The sequence below is a fragment of the Balearica regulorum genome, chromosome 2 (genome assembly GCF_011004875.1).
Source record: "Balearica regulorum gibbericeps isolate bBalReg1 chromosome 2, bBalReg1.pri, whole genome shotgun sequence".
In the NCBI taxonomy this organism is placed as follows: Eukaryota; Metazoa; Chordata; class Aves; order Gruiformes; family Gruidae; genus Balearica; species Balearica regulorum.
In genome coordinates, this window is record NC_046185.1 from 136,313,969 (window position 1) to 136,339,161 (window position 25,193).

At 40.2% G+C, this 25,193-nt stretch overlaps 1 protein-coding gene across 1 annotated transcript in view; it reads left to right on the top strand.

The window, feature by feature from the left end:
* Positions 1-8,669: 8,669 nt before the first annotated feature.
* AGMO (alkylglycerol monooxygenase) overlaps positions 8,670-25,193 on the top strand; it is a 196,100-nt gene continuing 179,576 nt past the window's right edge. Inside the window, 4 exon segments of the mRNA XM_075746077.1 lie at positions 8,670-8,753; positions 8,755-8,842; positions 8,845-8,987; positions 17,451-17,581. Of these exon segments, the coding sequence (XP_075602192.1) occupies positions 8,676-8,753; positions 8,755-8,842; positions 8,845-8,987; positions 17,451-17,581 (440 nt within the window). The 5' untranslated portion in view covers positions 8,670-8,675.

A 25,193-nucleotide genomic window follows, 5' to 3' on the forward strand; every position in this document is an offset into this window, starting at 1 on the left:
TTAAACATGTCAACAGCAGTTTTACTGATTGAGAACTGTGGTCCAAAAACTTCAGCGATTTACAAGGAACTGGAGAGAGTTGTGAGCAAAATGTGGTGGGTTTTTTTTTAAACTGAAAAATGTAAAAAAAATGTATTTTATAAATTGTACTGCTTTATTCAGATTGACTATTCAGATTGTGCTAGATTTCATAATCTTTTAAGAATGAACATGCATTCCCCAGGTAGCTCATCAGTCTCTTAAAAGCCAGAGAGATGGTTCATGTCAAAATGACGGAGTTGATTCATTGCAAACCTACTCTAAGTAGACAGGACTGCCATTGATAGTTGCATCTGGACTCTTGCAACTCTTTCTAATTTTCCACTATTTTGTCTCCCAGTATCTTGAAAATTGCCACAACCCCTCCCACAAACCCCTAAGCATCGCCCAAAACACTACACATACAATCTTACTATTCGGATTGGGCTTTGGCTCAGATATTAAATCAGTAAGTGTTTCAGAACAGGTAAACAGCACAGCGGAGAAAACCTTACAGACATCTTGATCGCAGCTGCTGTGTAAGTTACTCTGTAACACTGGAAGGATTCCCCACAACTAAATATCAGGGAATACATTCCATACTTATGACATACAAATTTGAAGCCTATTTCATCCCCTGAACATAAAAAGAGATTAGAAACATTCATGAGGATATGGAGAACTAAATTTTGGAACTAGAATGAAGGAGGAAAAAAATAGGCATTTCATAAGTGAATTTTGTAGTGGATAGTCTTTTTTTCCTCAGAGTGATGCACATGCATAAATGAAAATTCTGTTTATCTTTTTGTTTATAATCATCATATGCAAAAGACAAAAAAAAATATTTTGCTGCAGTAAAGTGTGACATATATTACTTGTATTTAATTGATCATACTCATTTCAATAATTTATCAAATAACTTTTAGAGTTATTCTTGCTTTTCATACTGCATTAAAAAGTGTGGGGCATGAAATGAACTTCAAGCTCACAAAATGAAAAGCACTCAAAGATGGAAAACATTTATCCTGAACAGACGGTTCCATTGCTTATGCATTACAGTAGTCTTTAATTACCTCATCATATGCTACTTTGTACCAGGACCTCTAACTAGATTTCTCCTCTAGATTTCAAATATCTCAGAAACTTTGGAGTTTAATGACTTTTCACTTGTTTGCTTTCCTTTTTTCTTTTTTTTTCATAACATTTTTCCCCAAAAAAATTATTTGCAGATTTTGTTTGATTTATTAATTAGCTTTTGCTCTGGTTTTAATTTTTCTTCAGTACAAATTTCAGCTGTTAGCTATTTCTGAAAGCTTCCAGGGCCTTCTGGAGCTAAGAACTTCAGTTAGTTAACTTCAGAAAGGGAGACTGTTGATTAAGAAGGGCTTGCAACTTCTGTCTTTATCTGATTGCTGATTAGGAAAGAACCTATTTAGGTCAGTAGGAGTTCAGCTAATAGCTGTTTTAGCAGTTACAGAGCCAGCTGGGGTGTGAAGAGCATGCCGGAATGTCTCCGGGCAGGATGGGCTTGTACGATATTGTAAGGTTTGGTCCTGAACATGTGACAGATAGATTACCTGGAGCGTATCAAAAGCAATGAAGGATGGCTTTATGCAGGTTTGGGCTGTGGGGAGCACTTGGTGCTTCTTCCTGGGGTGGTCTCGCAGTGGCTGGTGTGCTTTGGCAGAGGTACTTATGCACTGGGTAAGGGATCAGTGGCAAGAAGTGTGTGTGTAGCTTCAAGGATGACAAGCAGGTGATGGACAGGGTCTTCATAGAGCCCCTGGAGTAGCATGAGCATTGGATATAACAAAGGAGGGAGAGCAAGAGGCTACTTGTGGATGGGTGCTGGATGGGGCATCCCTGGGTAGAGAAGGCTGGCAACTTGTGACTCTGGGCAGCAGGAGAAAAGCTCCTTCTTTGCTCTTAGACCTGAATTTGCAGCATGGCTGCTGCAGTGGCTCAAAGGCAAGGTAGAGCACAGAGACACAGGCAAGCACTAGCTCCAGAGTGGCAGGGGACAGTGGCTAGAGACTCCCTCTGTGCGATAGTGGGGTGGCAGTGTCCATCTCCTACCAGGCTTGCTGGCACAGGAGGCCTGTTGCCTGACAGGGAACCAGGCAACTTATTCACTAGAAGAAAAGCAAAGGTGTTCTACCACCTTTGGTAGCTACGCATTTTACTCTTTTTATTTTGTTGAAATGCATTAATTGCACTCAGCATTTATGACTCTCTGTAGTTTATTTAAGGGAATCATCCACAGAAAGTAATCTTCTCCTCAAGGATTAGGGATTTGCAGGCTAGGAAGAAGTAGAAACTATGTGATTTTCCTAGGAAAAAGAAATTATTCCCTGTTCCTCATGATAAAGAAAAATAGTTGATTTAAGGCCAGATGATTCTTGAAGATCTCAAGCTTTAAAATATTACCCAGTGATTTTTATCAAGTACATCTGGTGCTGGTACTAGATAATATCTTTCAAAAGGTCTTCAGTGTCAATTTATGACAACTATCTGTTGATTCTCTAGGACTGTTCTTTACGATAAAAAAATTTGGTGTTTTGGTTAGTCTTGTTTGAAAGGTACTTTCTATGTTTCCACTCAGAAACGACCCAAATGATTCCTGCCTGTGCATATCCAGTAAAGTGGTAGCATGTGCTCACATCATGAGATGCTTCATAATTTTGTATCCACCTAGTACTGATATTCATATGCTGCTAATTCAAAAACATGAAAGAGACTATTCTGGTGATAATAAATAAACAGTTATAATCACTGGTCAGATAGTACAAAGACCTGTTAAATAGGTTATAACATGTCTGATCAAATGATCTTAATGTATAAGATATCTATCCTGAATCCGAGGTTGTAAGCTATATAATGTTGACATACCATGTAGGTTACAGCATGCAGCAACTTTGAACCATGGTGTTCCTAATAAATTAAACTAAAATAAGATTTTCAGAAATCATAGTGCAAGAAATTGCACAGTAGAGCATGCCAAACAAAATTTGGAAATACTCACAACAGGTGGGCAGGCTGGTCTTCTAAAGTTACTTGATGGGCCTGCCTTGAAGATGGAATTTATTTTTCCAGTAACTCCCATCCCCTCTCCCACCAAAAAAACAAAACACATTTTTCCTCAGTAGGAACAAAAGGTTAAAGTATTTCAAGAGCAGAAAATGCTGGAAAAATAGTACAAAAATACCCTTTAAAAGTTTCTGCCTTATTCTTCAGCCTGCCTGGTGACTGCTTCCTGACTTATTAAGCAGCTGTGTTGTCTGCATCAGAACTGGGCATGAGCAAGTGTGGGGCTGCTCATGGCTTAAAAGCAGCTTCTTGGAGTTGTTTCAGGTTCCGCAGAGATAAGCGGCCCAAGAAGCCAACTTCAGGGAGTGCCAATAACTGACCTAATTAAGAGTTCAACTCTTAAGCAGATTGGTAGCTGAACACCAACGGATGGGGCAGCCTAGGAGCCCACCCATGGGCAGCTGAACAGCCCAGGCAATGAGGCATGCAGAGGATGAACAATCATTTAGTCAGACCACATGCCTGTTTATTGACAAATCTTTCAGCTTAGGCATGAGATACTGAGACAAGTTTGATATTCTGAAATTCCCAAGCTGTCTTCAGCTGGGTAGAGTCTAGACTACAACATCTTTCTGATTATCCTTTCTGTTGTGAATGTCTGTCTTGAGTTCAGTCCAGAACAACTCAAGACAGTTTTAGCATTTTGTTTGGACAATTTTCTGCTGGTGGAGCAAGTTAGAATGGCTCGGCTCAGCATCTAATGACCACCACTGCTTGCACAAGGAAAGCAGTGAGAGTGCACAATGTGCAGCTGGAAGTGGGGGAGGGCTGAAACCACTTAGGCTCCCTTGGGAACTTCTTGCCATTACAGCACTGTTCAAGAAAGCTAACATGCAAACATGTTAGAAGGCTTTCTGCTTGTGATTTGCTTCCAGAAATCAGTCAGAGCTTCAGGATGAACCTCCCTGCTTGTCTTCCTTGCAGTTAGCATAGCAGCTACACCAAAAGGGTTTTCTATCTCTCAGGTTGTTTTATTAGAATAGGAACTAGAACAAAGTAGCTTCTGAAATACAGAAAACTGAATTTTTGCTGATGGAGGACTAATAAAAATATGGACCATGAATGCCAATTCCCTTGCTGCTCACTGTGTCTTAACAGCAAGCCATTTGTCTCAGCTTGCAATCTTAGCTGGTTTCCTGGGTAGCAGCAGCCTCTGCAAAGCTCCTCTGGTCTCCAGGAGAGCCTCCTTCCTGCAGCTCTGAGCCACTGTTGTGTCTTCTTGATCAGGCCCCTGCCTTCTCATCTCATACTATGTATTTCTGCTGCTATGCTTCTTGGACTATCCCCTCCCAGCTTGCAACCTGATGGTCCCCTGTGGATCCTGTGGAAAGCACCATCTTCCTCTCCTTCCAGAACAGAATATGCCCCATGACCCCATCCATGTGTGGCAGCTAGAACATGGGGCACCATGGAGTTTTCCTGTCCAGCCAAAACCTATCCATAAAATGCTGTATATAACACATGTAATTATGTTAATAGGCAAACAAGAGAAAAAGCTTCCATACTGCTAGAGACTCGCCTTCCAGGAAGAAAGAGGATAACTTAAAGGGAAGTTACTGAAGTGCTGATGTAAAGGAAGCGTCAACTCTTTGAATGTAGTTGCATGCTGACATATGATAGCCTGCTAAAGCCATATTTCTGGCAAATGTACAGGAAGCGGTGACTCTGAGCTGTTCACTTGATCTAATAATCTAATAGCTTGCTGCTGCAAAAATGAAGAAGTCCTGTTTCCACCTCATTTTCCCGTTGCTGGTTTGTAGCTGTGTGGTCCTGCCTTCTCTCTCCTGGGCTTTCATGCCAACTGCTGCACTCCCGTGAACCATTTGCTCACTAGAGCAGCAGAAAAATGTAAAACTTTCTTTTCTGGCTTACTTTCTTGTGAGAGTTTGTGAGGTAAATCAGCTCATGAAGGAACCCTGGCAATCGTTATCATGCCACGGCAAGGTAAATGGTGGAGGAAGCCTGTTAGAAGTAAGGAAGGAGACACCAGTGCTGCCCACCCATGTCCCAGCAGAAAGTCAGCATCTGGTTCAACTAAGTGGGGAACCAGAGTCTAAGGATTAAATGATTCATGTGCTCAATACACTAGGGAACAGAGGAAGGAAGATAAGGAATTTTAAGAATTTAAAAAAAAAAAAAAAAAAATTGTCCATAAGAGAAAGGAGAAAGATATCAGACCTATCATTATGTTAAAAAAACCCTAAACAACCTGCTATAGGATCAAAAATAGATGGTAATAACAGAAACATAGAGGATAAATTTCTAATATGCACATCTATCACAGTAAGTTTCCCCAGAAGACTGCCTGAAGGATGTATTATTTTCTCTGGGCATCTTGGCAATCCTTGAATGAATTGATTTTGCTAAAAAGATGCGCTGAATTAAATAACTTAGAATTATCATATGAGCACTGTTCTATGGTTAACAGCCCTGCACAGAAAAAAAAGGAAAGTTAGCAGTAAGTGGTTAAGTCCATGGCATGATGTTGATTAATAAGCAAAACATCCCTCTTTTCAGGGATGTCAGTATTATGCTGTTCTTAAGAATTGCATATTAATACATGTAGCTTATATAATATGAACAAATAAGCATCTGAATATTTTTTAAACGGTACTGTACGATGTAGGGTTTATCACTGGCAAAGCCAATATTCAAAATATTTTGTAATACCAGGTTTGCAATAACGCTGATGCTCTAGTGCACCCCCAATGACATCCATCGCCAAGCACAAATATAGGTGCTGTATACCTGGAGTAGTGATACCAAAAAAAAATCTGACATCTGCTCATCACAATGTACTTATTTAAAGTGTTTCTATATTCAAAGATATCGCTGTGTAAACAGAGCATGCTAAGCCCAGCTCGGTTCTGGATATGATTCAGTTTGCTGCGAATGATTGCCAAGGCAGACTACATTGCCCATCCCAATTTCAACCTGCCCTAATTCCCTTTATGAGTTTATTATTTAGTGCTGGTTTAGTGCTCAGAGAGACCCAAACAGGAAGTGTCTGGGCGTTCTCTGTTCATGAAGTGGGTGGGATGGAGTTCTTTAGAGAAAACAAAATACGATCCACCTACAGATCATGCTAGGCCAGCTCCCCAATTTCCTCTAAGTAGAACAGAGGCTTTTGTTGCCTTAGTTACTGGAACGATCTACTAGTCAACAGCAGAATCCCAGTCTCCAGACAGAACATCCTTCTGCATTTCTGATGGCAGCATAGGATGGGAAATAGCTACTTTTCCATTTCTTGTTGTAAAAAGAAAAAAAAGAGTAGGTTATTTAACCCTTTGGAAAAAAAATCAACTGTTGCAAAAAAAAAAAAAATCTGCAAGGTCACTGAATGGAGGGAGCCGTGTCTGGTAGAGAGTTAGAGCTTCCACTAAAGCAACATTCCTGGATGCTTTATTTTCTATTCCTTTCTTAACAAAGAAAAGAGTAAGCACTGGAAACTGCATGCTTAGTTTCCAGGTTTAAATAGACAACAGCAGCTACATTTGTACAGCCAGATTACTGAAGCTTGTCTAAAACTTATAGATGCTCCAGATGATAGGATTTAAAATTGTTCTTTTCCTCACCAGAGGTGTAGCTATTGTAGTGTTATCATGTGTTTTTCCTCAGACACAAGAAGCTGGAAAACACAATCCATTTGTTTCCCCTGCAAGGCATAATCAAGTCCAAATTTTCCTTTAGTTTGTTTAGTTTTGAAAACAAGAATTTCAGTATGGTGATAGTTCGGTGATAATTTACACTGAAACAGTGGTCCAAAATAATATTTTTTTAGAAAGTGTAGAGTCTCAAAAACCTGATGATTCTTTTCTTTCCCAGAATGGTGTGATATGAGGTAGTGGTTCCATGGTACCTGAAATATATCTTACCTTGTGTAGCCATGGCCTCCCTTGCCCTGCTAATTATTCTTCTTACCCCAGAGTGGTCCTCAGATGGTGTTCACTGATAATATTTTTTGTGGGATGAAGTTTCAATCATTTTAACTCTGAGAGCTGACAGTGGATCAAGATGAACAGTAGCACCGGAGCAATGAAGGGCTCAGGGCTGCTGGGATGGTGTGGCTGAGGTTAGGGTGAGTTCAAGGAGCTTGAATGTGAGAGTAACGCCATAGAAATACTTAGGCTAATCTAAATGAAAACATTTCCTGCCATATGTCATTGCCTTCAGTGAAGATCTAGTCAGAATGTTGTTGATTTGTGTGATTTTGAGTAAATTTGGAATTTTCAATTAGATTAATTCAGACTTTAGAAGTTAATCACTAGGGTTCTAGGAGACCCCCAGATTACCATAAATCAACATTGAAGTTGAGAACACTAGGATGTAATTTTAAAGCATTTTAATAAGTTTATTAATTTTCCTTACATCATACTATTAGTATAAACTATACATATTGAGAGCACCCAAATCTATTTCACCCTTAACAGCATTTTACAATACTTGTGCTTTGTTCAGCTTAAAGTAAAATAATTTTATTGGTATTTCCAGTGATTTTCTGGAATCACTGGAAATACAGTATTGTTACATTTTTCAAATTGCAGAATACTGTTTACCCTCCCCAGTTGTTTTTTAAATGGCAACATATTTAATACAAACATCACAAATGTGCACTACCTTAATTATTTTGAATTCAATTTCTATATATGTTTCTTTTTCTACACAGAAATTTCAGCTGAAATTACCTGTCATAGCTCCTTTCCAAAACTAAGGGTTGATTCAAAGTAGAAAGTTTTTCTTAATTACTGGCAGGATTTAAAGTGTGGCAAAATCCTTTACAGCAGGATTTACAGTCCATTTCTTCTGCAAAGAAGTGGAACTGAAGGTTTGAGATGACGGGGTTGTTGGGACATTGTGTTATTTTATTTCTAGCTAATCCGTTTTATCACAAAGCTTATTATTTGTACTGACACCAAACATATCAAGTGCGATTGACAAACATTTGACAGGGAAATGCATGCTCCTGAGCTCCAGATTGAAGGCCTGAATGTATAAAGACTGTCTTTATTCCCGTTTCTGAAAGTCATTTTCCGCAAGGATCTAGCACACATTTGTTTTCACTGTTTCTTTGTATGTCACTAGTTTTCACTCCTTTGTAAATGAAAGTGGTTTAAGATGGCTTCCAGAGGCTATCTTCAGCATAGTCACGTTAATTGGATCTATACAAAATTGAGCTGTCATAAACCCTTCTGAAAGTTTAAAAAAATAAAAACTTTTAATGGGAAGAGTGCTGGACTGACCCAGACAGCTGACCGAAGGAGCCAACAAGCACACCTCAGCTTGTTTCTCAGAACCCTTTACATTCTAATTTTAGAGAATTCTGCTTTTTACACAGAAGTCAAAACCTGAGCGATATTTTTTTTTTATGTATAGAATTCCATCTGAAGTTGAAAAAGGATAGCTTCAGCTCTGCTGTTTAGGGATTTTTGAGGGTGAGAAGGGAAACGGGACATGCAGTGGGTAGGTGTGCAAGGGCCTTCTCTTGACTCCCAGAAGTGGACCGTGCACGTGAGGGGACGCACACACACAACACCCTCCAAAACGTCCAAAGCAGCACGATTCAAAGAGAAATGAGAGGCTTTTCCAAAAGCAGCCTTCAAGCTTCCCCAGCGCCACGGGGAACCGCAGTCAGCCCGTCGGGCCGAGTTAAAAGTCCGAGCACTGCTCCGCTCCTGGGAGCAGGCGCCGCCGCGGTGCGGGGCGGACCCCGCTGGCAGTGCACCTGCAGCGGCGGCGCCGTGGGCAGCGGGGCCATGCGCAGCGAGGCGGGCGGCCCGCGGGCGACCGCGCCGGGGCAGCAGCTCCGCGCTCTCTTCTACGTGCTGCCGCCCGGTGAGAGCTCCTTCCGCACGGTGGAGGAGGTGCCCGACTACGTGGAGAAGGTGAGAGCCCCCTTCTCTTCCCCCCCGCGGCAGCATCCTCGGCCGGACCCTCCGCCCCACCTTGCGCGCAGCTGCCGCCTGCCTTTTTTTAAAACAGCCACAGGCGGCCCAAGGAAACAATGTCTGCGAAAGGGCACCTAGATTAAGATTAAATACCTCGTCTTTCTCTGACCGCTTTCACTCCTGGGGTCTCTGTCTGCAAACTGCCTTTGTAAGCTGCCTGTGTAAGCGTGCGCTCTATTTTAACGTATTTTAAATGAAGGGTCAGATTGCTTTCTCCTGATACCAGGAGTTAAAGGTTTCAGAGGAGCACCTCAAATATCTGAGGGCTGATGCTAAAATTGTTCACGTTGTCAGTGCTGCTGGATATAGTGACAGCAAACTGAACCGAGCAAAGCAGAAAACATGATACTGTGTTTGGCTATTATGGTTCTTAGAGCAAGCAAAAAGTCAGGCCCCTTTGTGCCCTTGAGGCAAGTGCTATAAGCTCAGTCAAAGAAAGAAAAATAAAAAATTTCTATTTAAAATAAAAAATAAAGATTAAGAGAATGAGAACAAATATTTGTGTTGGGACAGTGTAGTCTCCTAAAGCTCCAAGGCAAGAGTACAGAGGTCAGGGTGAGAACTCCCTTGTCAGCAGGCAGCAGCATATCCCTCCCTCCCCTCCTGCCCTGCCAGTTTATCCACTTCCATGAAGGTACCTTTGCTCCTTTCTGTCCTACGTATTGCACATATCTTGGTGCTCTGCTCCTCTCGAACTTGGAACCGATGTGAGCTTTTCATGGAGACAGCAGATAAACAGTATTTTGCCCTCGTCAAAGTAAATTCAGTCCAGCTTCACTGAAGATCCACACTTTTTACAGAAGGTCCTGTTAGCTTTGAGTAGCTCCTCTGCCAGATAAACCTTGCAACTGCTATTGGGCTGCCATGGGGGTGTGATGTGTTGCGCAGAGCAGTGCAGCACTGTCAGCAGCTTTCGGGGAATCGCAGTGTGCAGCAGCCACTGGCTGATGGCTGTTATCAGCAAACATTGCCCTTTTGGATAGGGCAAGCAGGCAGCTGCTGCAAAGCCAGCCCGTGTGTGCAGTGTCTGGTCAATGGACTGCTTTCCTCAGAGGCATTTTGCAACTAAGCTGTAGCATCATGATCAAGGAAGACTGTCTAGAGCTTGGCAGTTTTGCTTACTCAGCTGATCTCTCCCTCCAGCTCTACCTATTGCCTATCTCAGTCCCTTTTACTGTTCCCACATTTCCAACCGGGTATCATTCACTTCCTTGCCAGTAGCATTCCTTAGCATCCCTGGGCTTACTTGTCCCATGCAGACCTGTGCCATATTCACCTTGGACCTTCGCCATGCTGGGATTTTCTTTTACTGTAAAAGTTTGTGGAAGGATTGTGAATACTTCTTTGCATTGTAAAAGTGCCTACAGTCTTCTGCTGTTGTAAAGCACCACTGTGATAAGTTTGTAAGGGAGTATATACCTAACAAAAAAACTATACTAAAAAAGGTTTCCCATTATGGTTGTACTTTCCTATAATTACTATCTTGGGTTAGTTGTATTAGAATCCCCCCTAATGCATTTGTTGCCAGAATAGATCTTTTGATGCTTGGTTAGGTGCGTGTGTGAAGTCTTTTAGTGGTATAACTATTTTAACTCTGTGTCTTTGGTTTGACCTTAAGCTGTGTTCACACCTCTTCTTCTGGCCATGTGTGGGCAGAAGGTACCTACCTACAGTCCCTCTTCAGCTGCCTGTCACTGTTTATTTGACCTTCTAGTCTGGAAGTTTCTCTTGGACTGTTTAAGGAACAATTGCAAGAGCAGGATATCCATTGGATTCAGCAGGGCTGGATTTGATAGTGACCTGATGAGACAGTCAAGGGAGGCTTGGAGTGGTAACCCCTTGAGTTGGTACAAATACAGAAGTGGATGTCTGAGCTCAGCCCAACACAGGATGATCTTAGAGGTCTTTTCCAACTTTAATTCTATTAAGATTGGATATTGGATTCTATTAGATTGAATATTAGGAAAAATTTCTTCACCAAAAAAGTGGTCAAGCATTGGAACAGGCTGCCCAGAGAGGTGGTGGAGTCACCATCCCTGGAGGTGTTCAAAATATGTGTAGATGTGGCACTTTGGGACATGGTTTAGTAGGCATGATAGTGTTCGGGTGATGGTTGGACTTGATGATCTTAGAGGTCTTTTCCAACCTTAATGATTCTATGACTCTATTAGAACAAAACAATTTCTAGTGTAAACCTGATAATAAATGAAGGCCTCAGCTCAAATAATTCACTCTAAAAGACAGTAATGATGATGCGGGTGTGAAACAAACTGCTGATTATACTAGTGTCTCCTAAACAGTTTTTTGTTGTTGTTTTTGTTTTCCTGAGACACTATATAGAAGTGGGATTTAGATCTTGGCTCTGTGATCTAAAATGTGTATCAAATGGATGAGGGTATTTCTAGTATATTAGATCACATGGCTACAGCAGTGGGGATATGCACCTTCCAACACTAGGCAGGTGGCAGAACCTCCCAATTCACTCAAATATTCATGTTTTTAGAGATCTGCAAAATTGAGCACTTCTGGTGATTTACAAAATATATGCACTTCATAGGGGTAGCTCCTTTGAACTAGAGTCAGCTGTGCTGTTATATCTGACCAATGAGAGCAGTGGGTGAACCAACTTTGATTTTGAGAACAGAATAATTTAGCTTAACTGGTGTGGTGTACTTTCTGACTGTGGTTACATTACTTCCATTTCTAGGGGCAGGACAGCTGCTGGTCCCTGCATCGTGCTCTGTATATCGGCAGAGCTGTACGTGAAGGCTCCAAGACCTGTTTAAAACATGAGCTGATCAGCTACCAGTGACTAGTAGCGAAGCTCTGCAGCAACATCCAGGGAAAAGTCACCCTTCCAACTAATCTCCAAAATTCGGGGAAAAGGGGTCCAAATCCTGGACCATAATCATAGAATCATAGAATGGTTTGGGTTGGAAGGGACCTCAAAGATCATCTAGTTCCACCCCCCTGCTGCGGGCAGGGACACCCTCCAGTAGACCAGGTTGCCCAAAGCCCCATCCAACCTGGCCTTGAACATCTCCAGGGATGGGGCATACAACTTCTCTAGGTAACCTGTTCCAGTGCCTCACTACTCTCACAGAGAAGAATTTCTAACATCTAATCTAAATCGACCCTCCTTCAGCTTAAGGCCATTACCCCTTGTGCTATCACTACACTCCCTGATGAACAGTCCCTCCCCATCTTTCCTGTAGGCCCGCTTCAGGTGCTGGAAGGCCACAATTAGATCTCCCCGGAGCCTTCTCCTCTCCAGGCTGAACAATCCCAACTCTCTCAGCCTGTCCTCATAGGAGAGGTGCTCCAGCCCTCTGATCATCTTCATGGCCTTCTTCTGGACTCTCTCCAACAGCTCGATGTCTACTTGTCCCGGGCACCCCCAGACCTGGACGCAGTACTCCAGGTGGGGTCTCACAAGAGCAGAGTAGAGGGGCAGGATCACCTCCCTCGACCTGCTGGTCACACCTTTTTTGATGCAGCCCAGGACATGGTTGGCTTTCTGGGCTGCAAGCGCACACTGCTGGCTCATGTTGAGCTTCTCATCAATCAATACCCCCAAGTCCTTCTTCTCGGGGCTGCTTTCAATCCATTCTTTGCCCAGCCTATAGTGGTGCTTGGGATTGCGCCAACGCACATGCAGGACCTTGCAACTTGGCCTTGTTGAACTTGGGCCTGTTCACATGGGCCCACCTCTCCAGCCTGTCAAGGTCCCTCTGGATGGCATCCCTTTCCTCCAGTGTGTAGACCACACCATGCAGCTTGGTGTCATTGGCAAACTTGCTGAGGGTGCACTTGACCCTGCTATCCATGTCACCAATGAAGATGTTAAACAGTGCTGGTCCCAGTACCGAGCCCTGAGGAACACCACTCGTCGCCATTCTCCACTTGGACATTGAGCTGTTGACCACAACTCTTTGAGTGTGACCATCCAGCCAATTCCTTATCCACCGAGTGGTCCATCCATCGAATCCATGTCTCTCCAATTTAGAGACAAGGATGTCATGCGGGACAGTGTCAAATGCTTTGCACAAGTCCAGGTAGATGATGTCAGTTGCTCTTCCTTTCTCCACCGGCGCTGTAACCCCATCATAGAAGGCCACCAAATTTGTCAGGCACGATGTGCACTTAGTGAAGCCATGTTGGCTGTCACCAATCACCTCCTTATTTTCCATGTGCCTGAGCATAGTCTCCAGGAGGATCTGCTCCATGATCTTGCTGGGCACGGAGGTGAGACTGACCGGCCTGTAGTTCCCTGGGCCTTCCCTTTTTCCCTTCTTAAAAATGGGGGTTATGTTTCCCCTTTTCCAGTGGGTGGGAACTTCGCCGGACTGCCTCGACTTCTCAGATATGATGGCGAGTGGCCTGGGAAATCATAGAATTTATTTTTACATGAAATTTTGTCATGTAGAATTTGAAACCCTTGATTTTTCCCTTAATTCTAGGAAAAGGAGAGAAAGTATAAGTCAATTTTCTTTCTCCAGAGCAGATCATCCTGACTCTTGCAGTGTATACAGATGCTTGCCCTGTCCTTTCACAAGTATCCTTTTTGCTATGGATATAAGATTATGCCCTGCATGCTCTTTTTTTTTTTTTTTTATTCTCTCATAACCTACAGATAGGCAGATGGAGTGCTGCTTTTTGCTTGCCAAATATAGTTTTCATGAACAACAAAACCAACTTCACTCTTCTCCTTCCTATGTTCTGAAATTATCAGTTATGCTCAGTAAAGAGTTTCATGAGTCAGACTCGGGGAGAGAGCACGCTTTTCCTTCTGCTGAGAGCCCCAAAATTAAAGCTTTAAGTTTAATAATCACTATTTTTCTTTTCTATTTACTCTCCACTTTTGAGAGCGTAAAGATTAAGTTCACATTTACACTCAATTCACATTTTAGGCTTTGCTTCTAAATAATGAGGCACAGGACCTTCATATTTAGTTTTACATGAAAGTTGAGATTCTTATGTTATAAGGTTCTGGGACTTTAAGAAAACAGAAACTGTTTCAAAACTTGCAATAAAACCATGAATTTATGCTGAGTTTTAACGTAGAATATTATTTTTTGCAACTGTATAAAGCAGAAACTGATTTTAAATGTTCCTTTGCATTCTCTTAAGAGCTGGTTACGTAGAAGGGAACTCTTCCTACTCAGTGTAAGAGTTTCAAGTTATGGATCAGTTATTCAAGTAAACCACAAGCTAATGCAAATCTCCCTTAAGTAAATCTCCGTTAAGTATTTCTGGGATGGGTGAAGAGAAAGAAACTGGAAACAGAGACAGTAAAACATTTGTAGGCCAGAAGATATCAAAAGGATCCAGCTTCAGTCTCTGACCTGTGATACCAACAATGGCTATTTCTTAACTTTGTACTGTTTTGTTTGTAGGGGAAATCCTTAAACTTTTGCAGACCTACCTATCCTCAACAGGTTCCTTACATGTCTTCATTGTCACTTTAACTTAAAAAGAGGTGGGGGTGGGGAATGTATGGTTAGGCTAGTGAGACTATTGTCTGTCTCACTGGCTGTCCCTTTTTTTTCCTGAATTATTATTTGAATTATCCTTCTGCCATCTTACAACTCATCCGTAGACCATAGGCTGTTTGGGACAGGGAATGCCTTTTCCTTCTGTTTGTATGGCATCTAACATGTTACAATCGTGCTCCATGACAATAGCTGTTAGGTGTTACGGTCACATAAATAATACGTAGTAGTCTTGACATAGCTGATCCCTTTGATCTGCTTTGGACAAAACTTAATGTGGGTGTGTGGGACAGAGGTAGTAATTTCTTAGATACTAAGAAGTATGCCATGAATCTTTCCTTTTTCAAGCTCCTTGATGGGCAGGAGGTTAAGACTGTCTGAATGTTTCTCTGTCCTCCTTGCTATGACACTCCCTATTTGTGAGTCAAAAAGTGCTGTCAAATGCTTGACTGTCTCACAGCTTCACAGCGGGAAGAAAATATTTAATGAAGTCAATGGGAAAGAAGTTATATTAGTGCATATTAGTATAAAGTCAAGTATTTTAACCGTTTCAGAGGTTGCTAGGTAAAATGAATTGCCACACAGAATACAGGCATCATATTTGCTATTTGCTATTTTCATTTCATGAATAAAGCATCCCCCTTTTTCTGCCCTGAGCCCATTCAATTTGCTGTGCAGCTTCTGCTGTTCCATAACTTTAATCTGCCTGTAGCCTGTGCGAGCTGGCTCCTAATATTGTGGTCAAGTGTTTCTTAGTTGTTCTCAATAATACCCTTTTTATCTCTGCTGGAATGTACAGCTGTGGTCACCTGGCTTATTATCAACCTTTGTTTGATAAGTTAGGAATCTGGTTTTTAATTATATCAATTAAGAAAATTACATTAAAAGTAATGTAATCTTACGTTACTTAAGTAATGTAAGTACTTAAGTAAGTCTTAAGTAGCAAAACAAGGAGTATTTATATTTCCCTAGGATGTTTCAATGATTTCAAATGGAAAGTTGTGGAGTTTGTTTGTTTATTTATTTATTATTGATTTCAAATATCCAAAGATTTACCACTTTAATTTTCTTGGGTTCTGCTCATAATATATCCATAGGTCTTCCTTTCCTTTCAAGGTTTTTTGTATCATCAGTCAGTGTGTATCCCAAACAGGCTTTTAGATACCTAAAATGCTGTTAAAGAGCAAGCGAGGCTTCTAAATTAAAAAGTGCCATATTGATATTAATCTCTGTTCATCTGTTACTGTAACTTAACCCCGAGCTGCTGAAGTTTATGAACTTTCACATTTCCTAGACACTATAAATCTCTTGCAGCTTGCATGGTTTGAATCATCCCATTCTTCTTTGACTGAGCAATCATCTGGTCTATATCCATCTTAGTCTCTTTAGTGTCCCAGCCTGGTAGGAATTCCCGGATCATATCTCACTTGGCAACAAAAATGAGCACCCTCCAAAATGCAATGGCATTTGCAGAGGCAACATGCTTCTTCCATTAAAATGTTGTAGAGGCAGAAGCAGCCTCTCTTCTACAGCCGTGCAGTTTGGAGGGTTTCAGTCTGTGGATCTGTATGTGTTTGCAGGTCACTTGAAGGGGGCAGCAAAAGAAGACTAATGGGGCAAGTTGGGCAGTGTGATGCCTCCATAATGGTGCAGAAGGTCTCACTGGCCTTGCATTTCTTCAATGCTGCAAAACATGGTAGAAATTTTATGCCTTAATACCACTGAGAAGGAGTTGTCTGAATGTCTCCAAGGTCACCTAAAAGTTTTCTACAGAGTGAGGGAGGCAGTTGAAGTAACATTTGTGTGTACAGAGATCTGATGCAAATAAAATAGCTGCTTCCTATTTTCCTTGCCACAGGCCTTCTAGATTTTGGTGGTGGTGGCTGATACGCTGTCACAACCTCATAATTTCTTCCACTCAAAAAGTGCAGGTACTGTTAGGAGTCCAGTGTCAGTAAAAAAAAAAGCATATGCTCTATCCATTATTGTTGTTCAATCCTTTCTTCTTGCCTATGCTGATGAAAATTTGAGCGTAGCTGTAACAGTCTTTCACCACTGAAGAATCATGGTCTGGTCACAATGTCCTACCACTAGTTACAGCCATACCTTTCCTTACTGGTTGCTGTTGTGCATCTTCAACTTGTCCGTCGATTTGGGACGCAAGATGGGCAGTGTGAATTGAATCCTAAACTGAAGCAGTGTTGTGAGTGAGAAATGTTTCAGTCTCACTCATCGATATACTTTTCATAAAGGCAGAAAATTAGTTAGTACAACCCAAAAGAAAAAAGGGAACATTCTATCACTGCTACTTGGTCTGAATAAAAGAACATGTATGGCCCAAATTGGAGTGGGCTGCATGGTTACTGGGTTCTCTGATGAAAATGGATACAGAAGAACTATCTATCTGCAGCAAAAAGCATGGCAACAAATGCTGAGTAGAAAGAAACTCTTTAATATGTCTTTCAGATAATATTGTTGGATGCCAAATTCAGTGGCTGAACACATTCAAAAACCGCTTACATATCAAATTGAAAGCAGATTCTATTTTACCATGTGGTTAGAGGAGTCCACAAATGTTGCTGCTCTCACTGATTTACTTGAATATGAGAAATATGAGTTTGGAAAGACTTTTGTGTTTTGTTTTGATTCCATTTAACAATTTATGTGCAGAAGATGCAAAATAAAATATGGGAGGAGGCTAGCACACTGGATTTATGCTGGTGTTGTGGATTAAATGGTAGCCTTGGTGGTTCTGATTTGTTAGGTCTATGTGGAGCTTTATCACAGTAGTAGCTAGTAAGGTGCCAGCGAACCAGAGAAGTATTATCTGGCTACATAAATTGCTGTTAGGAGAGGTGGATCTAATTCTATGTATGTTGTGATTTCCTTTCTTCAAACTCTTTTTCAGAGTATTCCGTTCTTCATTGCTTTTATTGGACTGGAGTTTGTTGTCAGCTGGGTTCAGAAGCGTAAGCTGTCGGGTCGGATCAATGATGGCATAAGTTCTCTTTCTTTAGGTATCCTGTCTCGACTACCAGAGTAAGTATATGTGTTATATTAGCTTAAGGTTGTTTTTAATCACTAAGAAGGAAGAAAAGAGAATTATATGTTGAAGTTGTTATTGATAACCCAAAAATGATTAAACAAGGCATCTGGATCTTATTTTGCTAAAATGAAGTTGTGTAAAGAGTGTAAATGTCTTTTTTAATCTATAAGGGTAAATATGATACTTGCAGGATATTTTCCAGCTCCAATTATATTCATCTATTTTGATCTTGTCTGTTACCTTTTGCTGATTCTGGGACTTCAGCTGATTTGCCTATATCTTATGTTAGACTGTATGTTAAGATCTGAGTTTTGTTTCATTAAACTTCAGAAAGAAGAAAACAAAACAAAAACCATCAAACTAAAACATGGCCATTAATTCCATTAGCCTTTAAAAATAAAATTGTGTGCATATACCCGGAGTGGTAGACTTGTGAACATGCATGTGATCCAAAGTTCTTTGAACTCAGTCATAATCTTGTTTGACTTCAGTGAATTTTAATGCCTGAGAGAATTGTTGCAAACAGATCATCTAATCTACTCTCCCATGTAAAGGCCATAAGATTTCCCTGAATTAATTCACAGTGAACAGAGTTGTATTTTAAAGAAATATCCACTGTGGATTACTGAATATCCAATAACAGGGAATCCAGCAAATTTTTTATATGAATTGCTCTAAGTGTTTTTCAGGAGCTCTAATTACTTCTAAGGAATATCATGTTTTAGATCTGCCTTTACATGATATGAGGTTCCAGATGATAGATTTTATTACATCTTTTCTGTTAGAATGGGATTACTTTTCTATTCCCCACATATGAATTTACAGATTACCATCGAATTGCATATAATCTCTTCATTACATGAAGAAAAGTTTCTATTATTTGAATTTGACTATATGGTGTATTTTCAAGTCTTTCAATTATTCCCACAGTCCTTTTTCTGAGACCTCTGCAGTTTTTCAGCCTTCTTAGTGTGGATGTCTCAAGTGCACTCTGTATTTCAGAAATTACTACATCAGTGCCAAATAATGAAATCATTTGTTCTCTATTTCTACTTGTTGTTCCTCCCTTTATATATCCCAGGTCCTTTGAGCCATCCTTCATCCTTAAATATTTTTCATAGATTCTGTGGCTTACATTCCTCATTCATAGGCAATGTGTTCTTATATTTGGCCACATAGAAATACATGGATTATACATTCGTTTGTCCTGAAATAGTTTGACTCCATGAAATGTTGTCTTTGTTACTTAGAGATCCCTGTTTTTTTTGTCATTGGAAATTTTACTAGAAATCTTCTCTTTCAATCCAGGTTATTCATAAAATACATTAAAAGAGCACAGCAACAAAAAAACTTATCCCTTCTGGCGAGTAGCACCCATTTTCTGAAATGTGTAAATCACCCACTTTGTAATCTATTGAACATTTGACATTTACTTGATTTAAAAAAAAACAAAAACCAAACAATCCAAACCTTTCTAATCAAGAAAATTTTTGACAAAGTCTATGTCTTTGCTTTTAAAGTAGGTACAAAGACAATTTGTGATGGATTATCTTAGTTATCAGTAGTAAATATTGTGGATGAGGCCTTTTAAGGAATTTGGTAGATAATGTCACGTAGAGACACTCTACAAAACTCCTATATCTGCAAATAAGAGGCAGGAGCTTTAGCATGAGAAATATTAAAACATAAAGTAAAGTTAGTTGAGAATTTTCTGAAGCTATTTTTCCAGCTAGTGTACAACCTATATTCAAACCATTTTGTTGCTTTTAATATGACTTGTGAGCATGATCTTGAAGGAGAAACATTCAATCTTTCATTATATTTTATATATTATAGTTATACATATGTTATATATATTATATTTTTAGACTTTTGTGCATCAGCACACAAACCTGATAAAGACTTACTCTAGTTTGTCTGTAGCTAAAATTGAAATAGTTCAAATGTCACTTCTTCAACTTAACCAAATTTTTTAGACAGTCATACACATCACAGGTTTAACATGCTAAATACTTATTTTTTTTAAGCTGAAATATTCAGGACTGATTAAGTTAGTCAAGGGGACTGAGATACATGTAAAGTAAGTTTGAATAGTTTTGTGAGGCCTTATTGGCTTCATTTTAAGAATACTAAAATGCTTCAGATGCACTTATTCCTGGAAGAAATGCTTGCTAAGAAAACTAGCATTGCGTGTGTGGAGCGCAGCTTTGCAAGGTGCTGAGTACTTTTATTATTTTGGCACTCAGTACGTCGCTGCAGAATTTGGCTTGCGGGCTATGCAGTTTTCTTTCGGTTAAGAATTATTTTGCAAGGTTGTTACAACTGAGTGAACCAAATGATCCTAAAGGAAACAAACTTCACAGGATCAGGCAAATCTGCAGGATTGGTACACTTATGCATTGCTACACCAACACAAGCAGTCTCTTCTAGGTCACTTGTGCAGCTCTCATGGCTGGAAATACAAGACCCTCCTCAGCAGTTCTTTCCAAAAAAGAATTCTGCAAAGCTTTTAACTTTCTGGCTGAATGTGAAAGAAGCAGGAAAAATACAGACTTTTGAAATTATTTAATCGCATGTCAATATCAGAATTATAATGGTGACTGGCTAGCGTGACACCTCTTTTGTAAGTAAAAGGGGTTGTGCATAATAGACTGGCTAAAAAGGCTTGAACTGAGAAAACAGAACAGTTTACCCTTCTGTCTTCTCTTCCATGGTGTGAAAGAACTGGGTCAGGAAAAAAAAAAAAGAAAGAAAATAAAAAAGGCACATGAAAAATCTGTTGCTAAGACTTTCACTTCAGTCTTTCCCTTTCAGGCAGAAAAAAGGTAGGGAAAGCTGACAGAAACTGCTAAAACAATATTTCAGCAGAACCCACAGCATCAGGGGAAATAGTAGTGCAAATCATTAACAGCTGAAGGTTAGATTAACACACCATTGATTGTATCCTCTCCCAGGGACTAATTTTCATTTTCTCAACTAGCAGCAATGGTTTGCCACTTCCTTAAAAAATCTGTGGTTGAATCTAAAATGGTGGGCTTCAGTCTATTAGTTAGAATGAAGCTTCAGATGCATCATTGCAAAGAGGTCTTTACATTTAATGAAAAAATTAGGAGTCACAGACCATATTCAGCCTCTGTGTATGTTTTTCCATTTCACAGTCTGTATAACAGAAGTACTACATACCTTGAGGGAAAACAGTATTTATTCAGTGTTTCTTACTTCATTGTTGGAGAAAATGCAAATCATAAATTGTTGATATTAGTATGCCAAATATTAAAAATTTAGGTGCAAGATGAAAAGTCTAATCGGACAAGGCAATGTGTTTTGTTTTTAGGCTGATTAGACTCAACAGCATGTAGTAAGTCAAATTGCTTTGTGCATACATATTGTCTCTTGTAAAATAGCCCATACATTTCTTAAATATAATTTTCTCTGCCTTAATGCATACTATGCATTCCTCTGCATGTATGAATACTAAATGTTATATGCAATGAAAAGTAATTTGGAGGAAAGAGAGAAACTTGAATTGCTAAGCTTAGTCCCAGCATCCTAAATGTTGGTGGTTAAAAAATTTCTGAGAACTCTTATTCTAAATAAATAAATAACTTTTCTAACCATTGCCAGGAGACTTGAAATGCTGCTTTAAAAATATTCTCCCAAGAGAAAGTTTATTTTGGATATAAATATCCACTATACAAGTATCTGCATTATTTCATATTGGCCCATTTCTTCTTTTAAAGCAGCAGAACATAAATCAAATCAAAAAGTGTTTGGGGGATAACTGAGGTAGGTACTAGTTGGGAAAATCTCCGTTCTTTATGGTCATGCTCAATTGCCAATTTTCAGTGTTCAGCTCTGCAACACAGTCACGCAATGTGTGAGTGTGTGTATATATATATGTATGTCTAACACAGAGTTTTATCAGTCAAGTCTGCAATGAACTTCTCAATTTCTAAAGAGAATATTAAAATTTTTATACATTTACTTTGGTTTTTGAAACAGAGGAGATGATTAAATTTCTCTGAAGTGTTGTTGAACATCAGAAAGGAATAAGGAAATGCTTTTTGATTACTTCATGCCTTTATGCATCTTAAGATAATCTGCACAAGAGCAATAATTGAATGAAGAGTATAAATCCTGTTTCTCCTGCAAACCAGTGTGGTTTGCAGTTTTGTACGTCATCTGGATTTTAAATAATCTTTTTCCAGAAGTTAGACTGAAGAGGCAGCTTCACGTACAGTTTAGCCCAGCACTGCTGCTCAATGAAGCACGTTTGACTGACTTGTACTTCTGGTTGCTCATTCCTGCCTCTGCGCCTTCTCTCCCCTTTTGCCATCATCAGCATTTGTGTTATCCTGTGGTGAAGTGGCCCCAGAGCAGTTTCAGCACCCCCCCATCATATAACCTATATCAATTCTTACATGTACCAGAACAAGAAATGGGCTTAGAAAAAAAGCAGTTAGGGTTTCAGGATAATAAATACTCATTTCTTTTGTAGCATTGCTGTTATCTGCTTTAAAACATATGTAAAATTGCAGTTTGAAACTAGAAGTTTTCAGTTCTCAATAGTAGCAATATGCGGATCTGATAGAATGGACTTGGTTCAAGTTGGTGCAAGCAGTTCACAGCCCCGTGGAGCTGGCGGTGTCCTGACAGAACACAAAATACTTGCCTGTGTGGGTCTATCCATTAAAAGTATATCCTGGTTTCCTGAAGTATCTACTGGATATTTCATGTATGACTGTAGAAAATTATAATCTCATAAATTAGTGATTGCATCTCTTAAAAGAAAATTTGATACATGAAGTTTCTTGTAAATTATATTTTCACTTCAAGACTTATTAGGTACACTTTTTTCTCCACATCTGTTTGACTAAGGCTTTGGACAGATGTTTATTTAGAGCATGGTCAGATGTGTTGCTTCTGATCCAGCTGCCCCCTCAGATCTGCCAACATAACTGCACATTTAATTGCTCCCTAACCTGGTCCTGACAAAGTGATCCAGCTAAAAGCAGAAACAAAAGCCCCCCAAGAACTATAAAAGAGGTGTTTAAGCTCAGCTGCATTCATTTTGACAGAGCCAGGTCAGGGAGCAGCTATGCATGCAATTATGCTGGCAGGTCTGAGGGCTGGGAACCACCACACTTAGGGCAGTGATGAGCAGATGGGGCTAAAATGGAAAGGTAATCACTTAACCTGGTTAAATGGCAAATGAAGCTGCTGTGCCATGCCATGCGCCTAAACCAGCCTAACTTCTGGCTACTGCACTTCTGTCCTTCTTGTACTCATTTACGTAGTCCTCCCTTTCTCTTGTGTTGGTTCAGGTGCTCATCTGATCCTGTACAGAGGTATTTCAGTTCACTATGGGAGCAAAAATGTATTTGCTTGAGGCAGAGAGGCAAGTGGGTGGCAGTGTGGCAGCCAAGGGCTGTATTGGCTTAGACTCTACTGAACCTGTAGTCACGACCATGCCTGCAACAGCTACCTTATAGCAATTTAAAACGCTATCTGTCAATAGATGTTTCAAAAAAATAGGATTTTAATAGGTAACAAGCCTGAAGAGACAGAATCTACTCATCTCCCCATTTCTCCCACTCTCCAAGAAGCACTGGGTAGTTATAGACTTCATAGGAGCACCCTCCTGGCTCCACTGTCCCGTATACGCCACTAATTGCTCCCACATTTTGCCAAAGGTCACAGCACTCACAGCTCTGTCAGAAGACCAGATTTTGAAATAACTCACTACTCTTCCACAGGTAAAGCAGTCAGAGTAGGATAAACGGTTTCAGTAAGGGGGTAGTGCTGTGCGGTACGAGCCGGTAACATTTTCAGGAAGCAAATCTGACTCTGGAAGGGGGTTTTCTAAATCAGTGCAGTTAAGCTCCTGGCAGTGACTGTCTACATGAACAATCATTTTTTTGGTCTAATTAGGTTTTTTTTTTATCTGGTTTGTCATCAGTTGAGTGGAACTAAATCAGTAAACGTTAGGATAATTAATCCACACTATCCATTACTATCTTCTCACTGCATCAGTTTAACACAGTTTTATAAATTTTGTGTAAATTATGCTGTGGCCTTGGGCAAGTCCAAATCCAGCTGTGCCAAGTAAAGATGCTAGTGCTTCCTGCCTGCCATCAGGTGCTCATCACCACCTCCCCAGTCTCCTGTTACTGTCCTCACTTCTCTCAGCGGTGAGTCCTTCCCAGGCATATCAGCAGCATTACCTTTGGTGGTGTAAACTGTAGATTTTTTTTTTTCTAACCTGGTTCATTTTCTTTGAAGCAGGCTGGAGAGCACCCATGGGGGAAGAGCTGCTAGCAGAGCATGGGAGTACCAATGAGCAGCTCCAGACAGCCTGGTGTGCATGAAGTGCTACTTTTTTGATGATGACGAAGGAAAACTGAGCTTAAAACACTAGTGTTTCAAAAGAAACGACATATAAGCTACTAAACATTGAAAAGAAGGATTTGGAAGAGAGACTTGGGAGAGTCAGGATGTTCTCAAACTAATTGACTGAAACAACTGGTAGTCCCTACCTACCATAATGTTCTGAGGATTGCTGTATTTCACACAAGCCTGTCAGGGAGCCAGTTACTCTTTTAGGCTGTAACCTCTTACACAGACACAGCTGTCTGCAGAATGTATATTTGTCTACATCCTTAGTATTGCATCATGACCTTTTTCTATACTGTGGGGCCAGTACATGGCTCAGTGATCGCCTGTTCCTGAATCTCAGAGACCAGCTTTGCACCTGCCATGTCTTTAGAACCAAAGACAAGCTGTCAGTGTTTGTTCTCAGGTATTCTGCTCTTCTGTGAAAATGCAGACTGTGAACTGAGTTTACCCTTATTGGAAGTATGTTACTAAGTTCAGTAGTCTCTGTAGCTCACAAAATATACCAGTTTCTCAAACCCATTAAATGTTGTGTAGATTTTTACTCCATGTTTCTGTATTTTTCTTTAAGATATATTGTATCAGTTTGCATGCATTTTGAAAAAAACTCTAAGGAACTGCTTCTGTGTAGAGTACCCTTCTGACTGAAGCACTTCTCTGGTAAAAGATGCATTAAGCTTAAATCAGGATTCCACTAGATGGAGCACAGGGGCAGCATTTTTAGAGCTGGCCAACCTAGTTTCCTGGGTCAACACCTAGAAGTTATGGAAATTGGGGGAAAATGTCTCTTAATGATTCTGGAAATCAGTGTTTCAGATCTGAAAAGAATGGACTTTCACCACTCTGTATATCATGGACAAAAACAAACTATCATTTCAAAAGTTCAGAAGTATGACCAAAGCAGTTCAATAGAAATTCTCATGTCAATATTTTTCCTTATTTCATCATTTCATCCGCTATGATGTTTCACCAAAGTTATTTCACTATATTTTTATAGTCATCTGTTACTGGTTCCTTTACTCTAGATAAATTCAGAAGAACTAATCTGAGTTGAATACCCTTCTCTCTTTCCTTACTACTTCTGTTTGTGACCTTTGAGAATATTATAGGCTTGTTTCTAATCTAACTTAAACTGTAATGCAAATTTGCTGACTTCAGTGGAATAACCAAGTAGGAGAGATCAAAATCAGATCCTCTATTGGGAAAAGGTAC